Below are 15,967 nucleotides of genomic sequence, written 5' to 3' on the forward strand. Positions count from 1 at the left end.
AAGGATACTCATCATACTGTGATAATACTTGAACCAATTTTCAATGTCAAATGTGAAGGTCCTGGCTGAATCATATTAAAAACCCTTGTCTGGAGCATATCTTCTCTATTTGCTCAAATTTAGCTCATACTTCACATACATGGTGCCTTTGATCAAGCAGTGACCTTGAAGTCTGTAGGTCAAGTGTCAATCAAGGTCAAATCAGATCACACAAAATCCTATTCTTAACCTATGAGCACATATATTCTCCACTAACCCTATTTGGCTATTACTTCACTTAAACAAAGTTTTTGGGTTAATGGTATGCAAAGACCTTGAACCAAGTCAATGTAAAAGTCATAGCAGATCTCTTTATGGCCAGTTTTAGACAGTAAATTATTTCTTATATGCTTAATCTGTCTCAGACTGCAAAAAAATGCCTTTATGTAAGGGGTAATGAAATTGATTTAAAAGTTTTATGCCGGCTGTAAAAAGTTCTAAGTTATAGGTCAAGGTCAAAGCAAAATTCTCTAAAATGCTTTTCATCCTATTGCCCCATCCTATTGTCCATTATTTAGGCGGGGCCATATGCAGTGATCCAGATCTATACATCATAACAGTCATCCAGATCTATACATCACAACAGTCATCCAAATCTATCTATCACAACAGTCATTTAAATCTATAAATCTATCCATCATAACATTCATCCAAATCTATCCATCATAACAGTCATTTAAATCTATCCATCATAACAGTCATCCAAATCTATCCATCATAACAGTCATCCAAATCTATCCATCATAACAGTCATTTAAATCTATCCATCATAACAGTCATCCAGATCTATCCACCAAAACAGTCATTCAGATCTATTCATAATAACAGATTGTTTTTGGTCCCTTAAGTTTGTTATTAAACATCCTAGTTTTGTTGTTTTCTATTACAGATGTATAAAACTTTAACAGTAAAGAGAAAAATTGCATACAAAATTTATAAGAACTTCTTGTTTTCTTATTCTCTAAAAAATTCATTATTGTAATTTAAAATACTTTATTTTCATGGATCTTGTTAACAAGATAAGAGATGTGCTCAAATTAATGTTTCATTGAAAACAACACAAGATTTATGAAAATGCAAAAGAGCCAATCTATACAAAGTAAGAGATTACAAGTAAATGAACACTCATGATGTGAGCAATATAGGGTTATATATGTCAAAGCAAAGAAATTCTCTGGTCTTTCTTAACTTGTTAGATCCCTGCTTGCTGCAGATTTTTTTTATCATATATTTCAATGCAATATTGGAACATCCAATTTTCCGTTTTCCAATTCTTTTATATAGTATGAAAGAACTGAAAGGTTATGAAATATCAAAGATTACCCCACCCCCCTCCCCTACTGCAAGATCCCTTTGAGATAATGGCAACTATGCTGAAAATGATTTATATTGCATGGTACTAGTTTTGAGTTTATGAGATTGCTTCTTCAAGTATATTCAAGATCAATCCTGTGGATTTTTCCTCTTAATTACATATTTTTCCAATTTAATTTGGACCCTACCCAAATAGATGATCTTCTTTGTCCCCATATAGTTATGGTATGTTTAAATGTGAAAACTCACTTGCAGCTTTGGTTCAGGTGAGCTAATAGGATATTGCTGTATACATATTATATACTGTTGCTATATAACAGTCAAAGACTAACAAATCACACTTTTCATGAAATCCTTTAATTAAAAAAATAATTTCATGGGTGTGTCACTTACAACTTTTTAATTAGTACATACAAATTCCACAAGGTACATTATGTTGGGAAGTTAGGGTTTGGTTTTTTGGTTTTTTTTTTTAATGACTTTACTCTATCAATTATGTAAGTAGAAAACAAAAACACCTGCATCTACCATTAACCTAATGTCTCTCCAATGGTTCTAAAGCACTTTGGGGGCCCTAAAAAAGCACAGCTTTCAAGAATATTAAAAAAAATTGTTCAACAATTTTAAAATATCTGCATATTTCATTGCTCTGAACTGCATTTTTAATTTTTTTTTTTTTGCATTTTTATACATTTATCTTAAATTTCCATTGAAAAATTTCATTTTATATCTGAACCATTACATCCAAGTATTACTTGGAAAAATGTATTTAATTCATTGAGAACATGGCCTTTCCCGGAAAACAAGCAGCGAGTCCTACTAGAGATATCAACAAAAAAATGTGCATGACATGAAAGCAAGTCGCATATATATGTTTTGCTTTGAAAATGATGTTAGATTGGTGTGTTATAAACTTGAAACCAAATAAATATGCATTCAATATCTTAAAGTGCAGGAGTACATGTATGTATTTAATTTATAAAAGTAAAAATTCTACCAATAAAAAGAATCCTAAAAATATCAAATCAAGTGAAACACAACTTACCTTAAAAGAAGTCTCGTTTGAATGTGTGACAAATACTAATAAAAGCTAATGCTACTTTCCAGGGCTTGAATAGAACTTCAAGAAAACATCTTTTATTCCATACCTGTTGCTTGCATGAGTGATTTTTTCCCCTTTCCCGTTTGTTATTGTATGGTGCCCAAAATTTTTAACCAACTGATTAAAAAGAAATGGTTTACACTGAACTGTGGATATTTAAATCAATACACGAGCGAAACCTTCAGCATTTTATATCATAGGGTATAGAACCTTGATTTATAGCCTCTGCTGGTGGTTTATGAGGCAGAAGAAAGTTAAGGACTACTTTTCAGCAGACAATAGGAAATTCGTAGATGTACACAAATTAAATGTACAAATACAAATAAATCTTTTTCAAGAGATCATTGACCATACTGGCAAAAGAATCTTGAAAATGAAAGAAAGATTTATTTAATTTCTAAATGCCCAAATATTTACTTTTCACTGTATCAGAGTGGGTTCCAGGTAAACTTCTCTTGGAAAAATAGTTTCATATGGCAAAAAAGATTTCGTAAGATCTCTTCAGGTGTAATGTCAAGGAAATTATTCTAGGTCAAGGTCATTCACTTTCTGAAATAGGTCCAGCTTCTTTAACACAAATACTCTTTCTGCACAGCGCACACAATTGTATCTTAAAAAATTTAACTAAGACACCTATAGCTTGCTCAAACTCTATCCACAGTTATTAAAATAAAATATCAAAAAGGAATGCAAAGGCCCTATCAAATCAATACTCAATTAGTTCCACTATTTTCAAAGGTTGTTTCTCATGATCATGTCCTGAACAACAGAGGTAAAACAATCTCAATAATTTAGATAATAAAAATTCTGTAAAATATTCTCTTTTGCAAAGGCAAATTATTTCTGCGTAACTTATCCATGCTCAATAAATGAAAACACAGTTGAATGTAAAGATACCTTGTGCATAATAATGAATTAATGACTCAGATTCATAACATTTTATGAACAATATACCAGTTATAAAATCAATAATTTCTTATATGGTATAAGGGTTTCAATTATTAATTAATTGATACTTAATGAAATTTAGTTGACCCAATGTACATTTCTTGGCTGAAATTATAACTTTATTAAGACAACAATGATCTTGTCAAATCTTATTTCTTAATTTTCCTCACTATTGTTTAAACTGAATTGAAACAAATCTGTAAAATTAAGATGCCTGAGAAGTACGAATTGCCAGACACATATTCTTTACCAAGCGGTGTGATGTAGAGGTTTTTTATGGAAGTATAAAAAAACTAGATTTTATAACAGTTTTATAATTTTACTGCATAACAGTATAACAGTTTATGGCTTATCAAAATCTGTCACACAGATCTGTCCAGCAGCTAGTGCACTCAAATTTTAACAGTGTTAGTGATATTTTAACAAGTTAAGATATTGATTAAGAGATTGATGCAAAAAGCAACCAATATCAAACTTGCGACAAATCATGCAGTGTAATGTAGACTAATTACTAATTAAAGATAAACACTCATTCTTGAGTAATTTTTCACCAAGTTCACTGAACTTTATAGAAAAAATTGATTTTGGGTAGTAATGTACATTTTCGATCAATCTCTCATCCATATTTTATACCCTATTTTTTAAACTCGCTACGTTTTCTTACCTGAGCTGTAATGAGATTGGTCAGATTTGGGATGAACAAATTAGCGGTGAGGATGGCCAAAGCATTCTCAGGTTTGTGATTGTCAGGTGTGCATATTACATAATCGGGAAGTTCATTTCCTGGTTCCTGATTGGCTAGTTGACCTGGTCCCCAGCTAGATGATGTTATGATTGAAGTTTTAATCCTCTGTAATAAAAATTCAATCCGAGTCAATAGAATCTTATTGTGATATTGAAACTATTATTAGCATCGTAGACATATGAATCAATTATCTGTATAGTGGATTTGATTCCATAGACAATATGAATAACTCCTACATGCAGAAGATTTCTGGCATTTCATTACACAATATGGTGCATTCGTTTTTAATGTTTTATACATCACTAAAGTGCATTGATTTCATGATCACAATGATGCATTCACCCAAATAAAGAACACTTTAATTTTCATTAATAAAAATCTACTGGTACTATCATTCTCTTGGAGAAATGCACATTTATAATTTACACAGGCAGGAGAGGCTTCCTAACAAATAATGGCATGACAAATGGCAATTTTTAAAAAACAATGAAAAAAAATTTTCCATCATACAATATCAAAACTCTTTTTCCTGAATCTCTCATCTTCTCTCTAAATATAGGACATAATCAACAACATATTGTATATGCACAGCTTATATATTGCACTTACATATATATCAGCAGTAAAGATCCATGATGTTTCAATTGTATTTTGACAAAAGCAATCAATGGCTTAATTTTTGGTCCATTTAAATTCAGTACACACCAATAAACAGGAACAATTGTCAAATGATAGTTAATTTATCTATTCAATATCCAGAGTGCCACATCTTGGGGTTCAGTGAGGCTTGCGCGCAGTCTGCTCTCAGCTGACACTCATCCCACTTGGAGGTCAATTTTCCAAACACAAACCCTGCAGGGCTAAGTACAGAATTCTTGGAGCTAGCTATAGGTCAGAGATATGACTATAAGTCTACAGAATCAGAATAAGATTTTTTAATCTATCCATAATGGTTTCAAATATATCAAATAAAAGCATAATGTTCAAAAATGCTTTAAAGTGGAATTGTATATGCATGGATTTTTCCGTAAATCTATCCGCTGATGGTAAATGTTGATTACATTCGATTGCATGTGGCAAATAAGTGGCCACATATTGATGAGGTGAGAAAAACTAATTTTTTTTATGTTTAGCTTAAAGTTTCTTTGTTATTTAATTAATAATTAATTAATAATGTAGCCATTCTAGGTTTGTTCTTGGTGAACATTTACATCTAGAATAGAAACCCAAATTTTTAACTTTTATCAATGATGCCATTTTTAATATCTGCAGATTTGCTTAATCAAACTACACAATTGAATTTTGACTACATCATCTTTATGAGAGGTTTTATCTAAGGATCAGATAAGTTAAGCATCCTTAAGATTGTCATTACAGTTAATGCAAAACATTATTTGTGACTGATTTCTTTTATCAACGTTTCTTACACAATCTGAAGAAGTACCACACTTACTGATCACCAGAGTATACCCTTGCCCTGGATTCCTCACAGTTCGAAGGCCAATACAGAAGTTTATATGGCACCATGGAATTCCTCTCCAATAAAGAAGTTTGATTTATGACAATAACCATTTCCACTAACACATCTTGAAATTATTCCACTTGAAACTAGAGTTTCATTAGTAAATACCTAGATTTTTTAGTACAAACTATGTTTTAAATAGATATTATTTAATCCATTCATGTAATTTTGTTCAGGCATCTCGATATATGACAAATACTAAAAGGTCGGCGAGAACACTGGACTCTGAGACTCACATTTTTGATACTTCCTTCCTTCTTCCAAACACTCCACACAGCATATGCAGGAACTGGTATGATAGGCAGTACTGATATCACCAACCCCAGACAGTGGGACAGCAGAGGAAACTCATAAAGCATGTAGCTGAGAGGGTGATGATGGAAGGCAGTCAAAACAATCAACACCTGGACAGAAGTACAGTCAGAAATCAATTGAACAAAGGACTGTGGACACAACTATTCTTTTTTTAAAATTCATAGTAATCTATTTGCTCTGAAATAGTCAGCCAAACTGTTACCCATGATCATCTAATTCCTTTACTTACTCTTGACAATTTTTTATATCTCTAATGAATATACCTCATATATGCACAGTTTATAAAATCATTTAGAGTTAATAAAAAAGAAAAGAGTTATTCTGGATCATAATGAAGCTTCTACAGAGTACAGTAAAACACGCTTATAACGAAGTCCCAGGGACGGCCAATTTAACTTCGTTATAAGCGTAATTCGTTATATCTGTCAAGTTTACACTTGGGGAATGAAATTCACTTCGCTGTAAGCGTCAATTCATTATAAGCGTGTTCGCTATAACCGTGTTTTACTGTATAAGGGAGGTAACTCCATCACCGTTTAAACCACACTTACAAAGATAACAAGGGGAGTGAGAAACTTCCAGGTCAGTTTCCACCAGGGACTGTCCGTGGTTCCGGTCATGTCGGACACGTTGTTCCAGAGTCTCTGAGCCCCGTACACCCAGGCCAGAGTCACACACTCACAGAGCGTGATAATGAACAGGGACAGTCTCCCAACGTAGTGCTGGCAGTAGTAATACACAAACAACCCTCCCTACAGATACAATAAAAAAATCAAAAGACAAATTATCAAATATCTCGATCAAACATGCAAACAACAGTTTCAACAAAAATTGTAGAAAAGAGGAACAATTGTGGAGGCTTTAAATTATTATTATTAATTGTTTAATATATTATGGCTCTTTCATGCAAGGAATAAAAATAAACCAAATGAATGCTATTGGAAACACTTAATTTGGGCAGCTAATCCTAAGTTTAACTTTGAAACAAATTATAAGACAATGTAAACTTTCCCAAGTTATGTTATATTTGTGTAATATGGGTAAAAATCAAAGTCATATTATATTTATCCAAAGATACATTTTAAAAACAAATGAAAGTAATTTATAATCAAAGGCCGGAACGGCCACAAAGGCGTCGAGCTGACATTTTCTTTTATATAGAATGATATCAATATTTTGAATTTCTGTACTAATATATATAGTCATTTGTCAAATAATATTAGAATAAAAAAGGAAATAAATTACGTTTTGTGCTGTTTCAAAAACAATTATCAGTATATTTCGTTATAAAATAGGTAGTGATGAGTTTATAATACAATAACTCATCATGGTAACAAAAATCGAAGAAATTTCAAAGTTAAAAAAAATTTATTATTTTCTTTCTGCTTTAAATAGTCTTTGCACATTTCACAGGCTCATAATTTGAATACATTAACAGTGTGTCCCTAATTATAATAATAAAACATACTTTTATTTATTTCAATTCCCGTTTGAAACAAGATTACCTATGCTATGGTTATTTACAAACGAATCCACAACACGTGCTATCTAAAATGCTCGACCAAACCAACTGCATTATCGTGTTTTTTAATTGCAACAAAGTCTCTATATAAGTTTATCGCTTACAATTATTTTGGAGACCATGCCCGATAACAAATACATTTACATATCAAATTTTATTTCTATCGGGCACAGTCTCCAATCAAAATGTAAGCGATAAACTTAAATAATATTTTAGTGAATGTTTACATTGCATCTTATTGTATTCATCCGCCATTAATTTATACTTATGCAATGAGTTGTCAATAACCAGGGAGGCAAAGTTGGTTTTTTTGTACACAATTTAGTTGAATAAAAGGAATACAAATCTTGTAATACGTTTAATACTTCAAGGAACTTATTTTTTATGCGCATTAAAAAGGCGGTGCAGTGCATGAATTTTTGGACGATTGCCAATCCAGATGATCGAGCATTAGCTCGACGCCTTAATAAAAAAAAAAAAAATAAAACATGTCGATTTATACATTTTCTTAAGCATGTTATGTTGTGATGTATGAAACAAATGTTGTGCATTACAAAAAATTAAATACAGTATTACAACTAGAACTATTAAAAATATTAACCAGTTATAAAACAAAACATATTTCCATCAAATACTTTACTTGTGATGCTAGCAGAAGTCCAATCACCATGGCAACAACACAAACTGCTGCTAACATGGAGCATTTAAACTTCCATCTGAAGCGCCATCTATCTGGCAGGAAGTGCAGCAGAGCAGACACAATGTTCTGTATGTACACACACTGTGTGCCCACACCAAACAGAATAAGACTCAGGAAGTACAGGAATTTCCACATATTGGAATCACTGGACTTAGAGATGACCGATGTTACAAGTGTGAATCCAAAGTCAAGCCCTGCAGAACAGATCAAAATGACATCATGTACTAAAACTCAAAGTATATGGTGGCTTTTATGTAGAAAACACTTTTCCCAGTGGCATTATTTTAAGAAATATTGCAGTATATCATGATAGGACATTTCCCATGGAGTGCTTTAGATATGAAATAAAACCAAACCCAAAGATTTTAAAAGAACTTCAAGATAGAAAAATGTTCAATTAAGATTTGCATTTGAAGCATGTGGATTTCATGCATACTGCAGTTATAGATTCATTCCCCCTTATCTTAAATGTAATTCAAACTTATTAAATATAATTTTAAATACTGTATACAGGGTTATTTTTGCACTGTGTTATTTTCACCCTTCTACATTTGCAAACGGTATCACCCCGTCTCAAATTCACCAAGACACACTTGTGTACTAAAGAGATAACTTGGAACGTTGGAATTTGCCCAGTCTTAAATTCACCTGCTCACACGAGAACAAAAGGGGTGAAAATAAAACAAGGGCGAATAATTCCCTGTTTACAGTAATTTAACAATGAATCAAAATTGCTAGTCCCTGTCACTTCACTGTAACCATAATTTACTTAAATGCATTGCAGATGCTTGAAGCTTAAAAAACTGATCCAATTACAATTTCACCAAATAATGTAAATTCCTAATTAAATGTGAGGAATCAATGTCCATGTTAAATCTAAGAAATTCCCCTTTTAGACTCTGCAATCTCACTTTAATTCTTATTATAGCTGTATACTATAATGGAATCATAACAAGTTCTGTGCTCTCAATTTGATACAAAGTGATAGGGTTGTGAAATCAAGTGCTAATTAACATTAAATATGAGGAATCTACAATAATTTCCTGGATACCTGTCATGTTTTCCCCATTGATGGAGTCACTGTCGGTATGTCCATTGATCCCCAGGGCAGCAAAAGTAATGAACCCACTGATCAGCATACCAACCAAATGGGCCATGATAGTCAGCAAGGAGTTCCTTGAAAAACAAGTACGTCTTTCACATAACAGATTAAGTACAGAACACGTTTATAATTTCAATTACAATACTGGTAATTACCATGTTGAAATATGTCAAATAAAACATATGCTCTTAGACTAATATAAAACCCTATATATATAACCTAAAAGCATTCAGGGAATTGATTGTAAGCACTAATTACCTGAAGCAATGGCTGTGGAAGTGTGTGTACCCCGCCAGCGATGTAATGGAGCCAGTGCCCAGGCCTAGCGAGACAAACATCAGCTTCCCTGCATCCACCCAAGCCTGTCAAATGTCAGACACTGCCTTTTTTATTCAGTATAAAGATTGACTGATACTAATGAAGTCTGTATTACTATCTAAAGAATGAGTGCCATCACTAAAATCAACAAGAGGCTACGGGCCACATCGCTTCCCAACAAGTTTGAGCTTTTGCTTCCACATGAGTTTGAGATTTTCTGGCGCAGTGGTTCTGGAGAAGAAGATGAAAATAGTTTACAACGATGACAACAATGACAATGGCTGACAACGGACAAATCTTGATCTGAAAAGCTCACTTGAGCCTTTGGTTCAGGTGAGCTAACAATTTACAATCAGAGAACAATTTTTGATACGGCCAAACCTCTGCCATTGAAATACATAAATGTTCCTTGCAATAATTGACATATATCTTTCTACTGACATATACAACATTAGATCTCAACCAACAATTTAGTCAATAGTTATACTTATAATACATAAGGTACTTATAAGTTTGTGACACATATTTATTAAAACTGGCCATAACCTACAACTTCTTAAAAGCAAGGACAATGTTTTACGTATCTTATTTATAGCACAAGGTTGCTAAATTCCATAATTGTTCATAACTAGACAACATTAAGATGGTGACCATCTCAAAGGGCCCCGCTTTAATAATTAATGGACAATGGGATGAAAAGAATTTCAAAGATTTTTTTTTGAACTTGACCTATAACTTAAAATTTTTCAGCTGGCATATAACTTCTAATTCAATCTCGTTACCCCTTATATACAGGCAGTTTTGTTCATTCTGAGCAAGACTAAGCAAATGAGAAATAATCTACAGTCTAAAACTGATTATAAAGAGATCTGCCATGACCTTCACATTAAATTGGTTCAAGATCTCTGCACACCATTAACCAGAAAGCTCTGTTTAAGTAAAGTATTCACCAAATAGGGTTAAGTGGAGAGTATATAAATGCTCTCAAAAAAGGACTTTTGTGTGATCTGACATGACCTTGACACTTGACTTGCAAACATCATTCAAGGTTGCTGTATAACCTTCGATCATAGACACCATGTTGTTTAAGAATGAGCCAGATTGGAGCAAAGGAAGAGAAGATATGCCCTAAACAAGGATTTTTCTTATAATTCTTGTATCATCTTCACAACTGACCTTGAAAATTGGTTCAAGGTCATAAGCACCCTTTACTCAAAAGTGTATGTGAAGTATGAGTCAAATAGGGCTAAGTGGAAAGTATATATGCTCTAAAAAAATTTGCGTGGTCAAATATGACCTTGACCTCCAAAATTCATTCAAGGTCACTGCACATCCTCTAACCATAGACACTCTGTGAAAAAAGTATGAGCCAGATTGGACCAAGGAGGAATAAATTATGAGCCAGATTGGACCAAGGAGAGAGAAGATATTCCCAGTACAAGGATTTTATATATAATTTCTGCTATGACCTAGAAACATGGTTCAAGGTCACTGAACGCTTTATCCAAAGGCACTTGAGCCAGATTGGGCCAAGGAGAAAGAAGATATGCCCCGGACAAAGCACCTAGCAAATATAAGTCTAAATCCCAGGGTTGTCTCTAAAAATTGAAGTAGAAGGAGGAAATGAAAAAGTAGAAGGGGGGTCTGGGGGTCTTGCTTATAGCTACCGTATTTTTCGGGGCATAGGCCGGTATTTTTTTCCTCCGATGAGCGAGCCCCGGCCTATCCCCCGGGATCGGCTATTCTTAGATTCAAAGTTAAAAAAATTTAACAGTAAAATATAAAATCCACTGTTTTTATCCGTTGTACTGTTGTAGCAATTTATTATGAGGGTTGGTTTTTTTTCATCCGTTTGAACTATTGTTCGATAGTTGTCCCGTTGATAATTTTTGTAATGACATCGTGAGTAATAAAATGTACAGTACTGTACAAGGTATTTCTTTACAATCCCAATCAAAAGAATTTTTTTCCCACGTTCGTGTATGAACCCTGGAAACTATTATTGCGTAGTAAAAAAGAAAACAAAACCGGGTAGAATGTAATATGACGGAATTTTGGTGAATTCTTCATATCTGCGTTCGTAGGAATCACTGGTTTTGGGTGTAGAATAAATCAAATGCTATGTGTTTTTACAATTAATTTTCTGTTGGATGAAATAATGGTATTCTGGTGTCGTGTGTATATACAAAGGTGTAAAACCCGTGACTAAAACACAGCCTGGGGGCACGTAGTGTACACCGTTACACTTCATTGCATGAACTGTGTTTTTAACATTACAACTTCTCTGCATAACGGCAAGTCACTAATTAATTAATTAATGGAAAGAACACAAATTAAATATTTTATGTTTTGTATTTCGTTTTCTCATTCATAGTGATTACGGGGGATAACTCTATTTGGATATGAAACCACGTGTTGAGCTAATGGACGTCATACCCCGTATTTACAAGTAGCTTTCAAAGTATAACTTGATTAAATGAGATTTAGCAATAAGGTATTAATAAAATATAAAAGGTTTGGTAAAATATTATACTTAGTTCACCAGACAGAACCACGGAGGTTGGTGTTGCAATTAAATTTACACTTTGTAAAATTACGATACACAACGATACACCGACGAATACGGAAGAGACCAAACAGCCACAAAAACACAGATTAATTTTTAAAAATTGCTTGAAATATATATGTTAAGCAAATTTAATAACTTTAATTACTTTTTGACTTTCTACATCGATATTCTGAAAGTATATACTTAATATGGTGACTTTCTTAATCAGCGGTCATACTTTCACTATAGTAATCATCGATTGAAAATCGGCTTATCCCCCAATTAGGCTAGTCTAAGGATTTTTCTTGAATTTTATCTAAAAATTAGCAATTCGGCCTATGCCCCACATCGACATATGCCCCGAAAAATACGGTACATTGTGTTTGAAATGCAAAAATAGCCAGGTAATTAAGGCATTATAGGTGGGGGAATTCCCCGCCTCCCAGGTCTTAGAGATGACCCTGAAATCTGAACAGTTCAAAGGCATCAAGTGATGATTCTACATTTTGAAAATAAATAATTCATGCATGCATATATTTACTATTTTCGGGGGGGGGATATTACCCATTTCAAGTTCTTCATCAATTATAATGAATATTAGTTGGTAATGCATATAAAAAATTTAGACTTATCACCAAGCATGAATTCTGATAAACACCTTTTACTCTTGCAACTCATCAACAAAAATCTTTGCTATTCTTGTGTATTTGAACCACACAGAATGTTTTAATTACTAAGAGGAAGTTCAGCAAATAATCATAGAGATCTATAATTTCATAATCAGTAAATTGACAAAATATGAAGATAAAGATTTTGATTGCAATTCCACTTTGGTCATGAACCTGTTTGTTTCCTCTGACTTCTTCTATTATAGGAGACAATGACATTAATCAGTTAAATGATATAAGCTTTGTGTAACAGTAAAGTGCGCTAACCTCCAGATTACCTAGAACGTTCCATTTCATATTCAGGAAGAACTTCACCCCCAGAATCGCCCCCTCCTGTGAACAGAAGTGGATCATCAGGGACACTGCCAGGATCTGTGCCAGTCCATAAGTCAAATATACCACCTAGGTAAAAATACCAAAATGATTAGTACCTTAACAGGCCATACATGTAGGTCACATATACCACCTAGTAGGTAAAAAATACCAAATTAATTACTGCCTTAACAGTTCACAAGTCACATATACATGTACCACCCAGGTAAAAAATAAAAAATTAATAACTGCCTTAACAGTTCATAGGTCACATATACCACTGTCACAATTTTGAATTTATGTTGAATTAAAGTGTTATTAGTTTTCATTTATTTTTGTGAGTAACTGCTATGGTCAGCTAGTCAATGACTGTTAGACTTGTTTCGTCACATGTTAGTTCTTGCCAGGTCGTTGACGAGAGAAGGTGTGTCCTTCAGTAAGAACCTTAGTGGTGTTCGTCAAAAAGTCTTAGGACTTGTGTGCCCTACGTCTATTTTTGTCTGTGTGAGATGAAATCCGGTGTGGAGTGTTTGGAGAGAATTCCGTGGGTTTTTTTCTGTACAATAAACCGTGTTGAGAAAGAACAGCAGGAGTGAGAAGCATTTTTCATTAATTTTAGAATACCAGTACCCATACTATAAAATATATATATTTTTGTCTTTTGTTAAGTGTTTTATGATATTTTTGATTGTTTGCATAAGAATATAAAGAATCTTAGCCCAACCGTTGAATATAAAGTGTTATTTGAACAGTGCAGTGTTGTAATTTTCACTGACAACACAACGAATTTAGATGCGTGGGTGTGGTCAAAGATTCATATGGCTGTTACAGTATTTTCCACGGGTGCAGAACACTAATTAAATACAAACCATAGTCGACCCAGGGAAAGTGACGCACATGGATAAATTAAACTTGACCTATATATTATTATGATAAATCTGTACATCAAATTTCATTTCAATATGTGCAACCTCTGCAAAAAAAAAAATGAATGGAAACTGTTGAGCTCAATAGACAGAGTTAGAAGGACAGCAGTAATGCAATTAATATGTCCTCTTTTCTTCGAAGGGTGGCATAAAAATTGGATAGAGGTTCTGTGTAAGGTAATCTAATGCATTACATTTAATGTCATAGCTATGATATTGATCAACATCCAATTCTGAGAAATATCAATTTCAAAGGAAGTAGAATTTTTGTATATATATCTGCAGCATTTTATTACAGATATATTAAATGGTAACTAATACATAAACACATCTTATGCATGTGGTTTTGATTTAAATACAGAAATATATATATTGCTCATTATTTAACACTGTATTCATCACTGTGGAGATCGAGGATTCTCAGTCAACATCATGTAATACCTTAAGTAGTCCATTTTTAAACTGTGAATATAGTTCAACTAAAGCTAAAATTATAATGAAGGAAGTATTATGTTCATGTACACTGTATTGACTACAACAAACTTGATGTCATAATATTTGTTATTTCTGTTATATCAAACAAAAGTCATTAGTCATTCCTCCTATTTTTTCCTTAGTTCATGTGGAATCTGGCAATCATGAGATTAATAGCACTGTACATGATGTAATTCTATTGAATAAAAAACTCATTATCGTACATTTGGTACTTTTTGTCACATTCATTATTTACTGCTGTTTGATCATGCTAGATGCCATTTCATTCATTGCATCAGTATATTGGTTCATTCCAATTCACTTCAAGCAGGTTGCTTCAATCCCTACTGTTAATTCATTCTTTAATTACAGCTTTACTAAGAAACAACTGCACAAATCCCCTTTCTTTCTATATAGGTTATATTTACGGCTGCATAAAGTTAATTCTACTTTTCATCACCTTCAAAATACAAACCTACATGGGGGGCAATAATATTTAAACCAAAAAAAATTTCAACCAATTATTAATTCAAATAATGTGAGTATTCAAGCTTTTTGTATTTCTACAAACTGCAACATTTTAGTTGCAAGAAGTAAAATCAAACTAGAAATCAAAGGCCTGAAGGGCCACAATGGCGTCGAGTTAAAGTTAATTTGAAGAGTAAAAACCTAAATAATTTTTTTAACAAGTGAAAAGCTGTCAATGTGACAGCTAACCGGGTTTTCTTTTATGCGAACTGTATCCATAATCCATGTCAACCAAAATCCAGTGAAATAAAGTACCCCATATGCAATATTTTGCTAAAAAAGACTTAGTTCAAAAGCTGGTATTTTTTTCATAAATAATCAGAAATAAAAATCCTAGAAATATGCACACCTCTGATACATGTACAATTAATCTGCAAAAGAACAACTTTTTATCTATAAAACTGTAGTAATAGTTATCCGTACAGTGAGGGTACCCTATATGCAATATTTTGCTAAAAATTGACTAACTTCAAAAGCTGGTATTTTTTTCATAAATTATTGAAAATCAAAATCCTAGCAATATGCATGCCTCTGATATATGTATAATTGATCTGCAAAAGAACAACTTCTTATCTTGAAAACTGTAAGAGGAGTTATCCGTACAATAAGGGTACGCTATATGCAATATTTTGCCAAAAAATTACCAAATTCAAAAGCTGGTATTTTTTTCATAAATTACAATGTATCAGTAACCAATATCCTAGCAATAAGCACACCTCTGATATATGTTTAACTGATCTGCAAAAGAAAAATTTCCTATCTTGAGAACTGTAGGAGGAGTTATCCGTACAATGAGGGTACCCTATATGCAATATTTTGCCCAAAATGACTTAGTTCAAAAGCTAGTATTTTTTTCATAAATTATCGAAAATCAAAATCCTAGC

General features: G+C 32.9%; 1 protein-coding gene across 4 annotated transcripts in view; it reads right to left on the reverse strand.

Moving 5' to 3' along the window:
* The window catches only part of LOC128192065 (uncharacterized), a 63,784-nt gene that overhangs the window by 15,539 nt on the left and 32,278 nt on the right, over window positions 1-15,967 (reverse strand). For all 4 annotated transcript variants that reach the window (XM_052864493.1, XM_052864492.1, XM_052864494.1 and 1 more), the window contains 7 exons: window positions 13,111-13,245; window positions 9,568-9,671; window positions 9,259-9,383; window positions 8,148-8,401; window positions 6,537-6,737; window positions 5,907-6,074; window positions 4,068-4,253 (listed from right to left, as the gene is read on the reverse strand). In XM_052864493.1, the coding sequence (XP_052720453.1) occupies window positions 4,068-4,253; window positions 5,907-6,074; window positions 6,537-6,737; window positions 8,148-8,401; window positions 9,259-9,383; window positions 9,568-9,671; window positions 13,111-13,245 (1,173 nt within the window). The remainder of the gene's footprint in view (window positions 1-4,067; window positions 4,254-5,906; window positions 6,075-6,536; window positions 6,738-8,147; window positions 8,402-9,258; window positions 9,384-9,567; window positions 9,672-13,110; window positions 13,246-15,967) is intronic.

This window comes from Crassostrea angulata, chromosome 7 (assembly GCF_025612915.1).
Source record: "Crassostrea angulata isolate pt1a10 chromosome 7, ASM2561291v2, whole genome shotgun sequence".
Taxonomy (NCBI): Eukaryota; Metazoa; Mollusca; class Bivalvia; order Ostreida; family Ostreidae; genus Magallana; species Magallana angulata.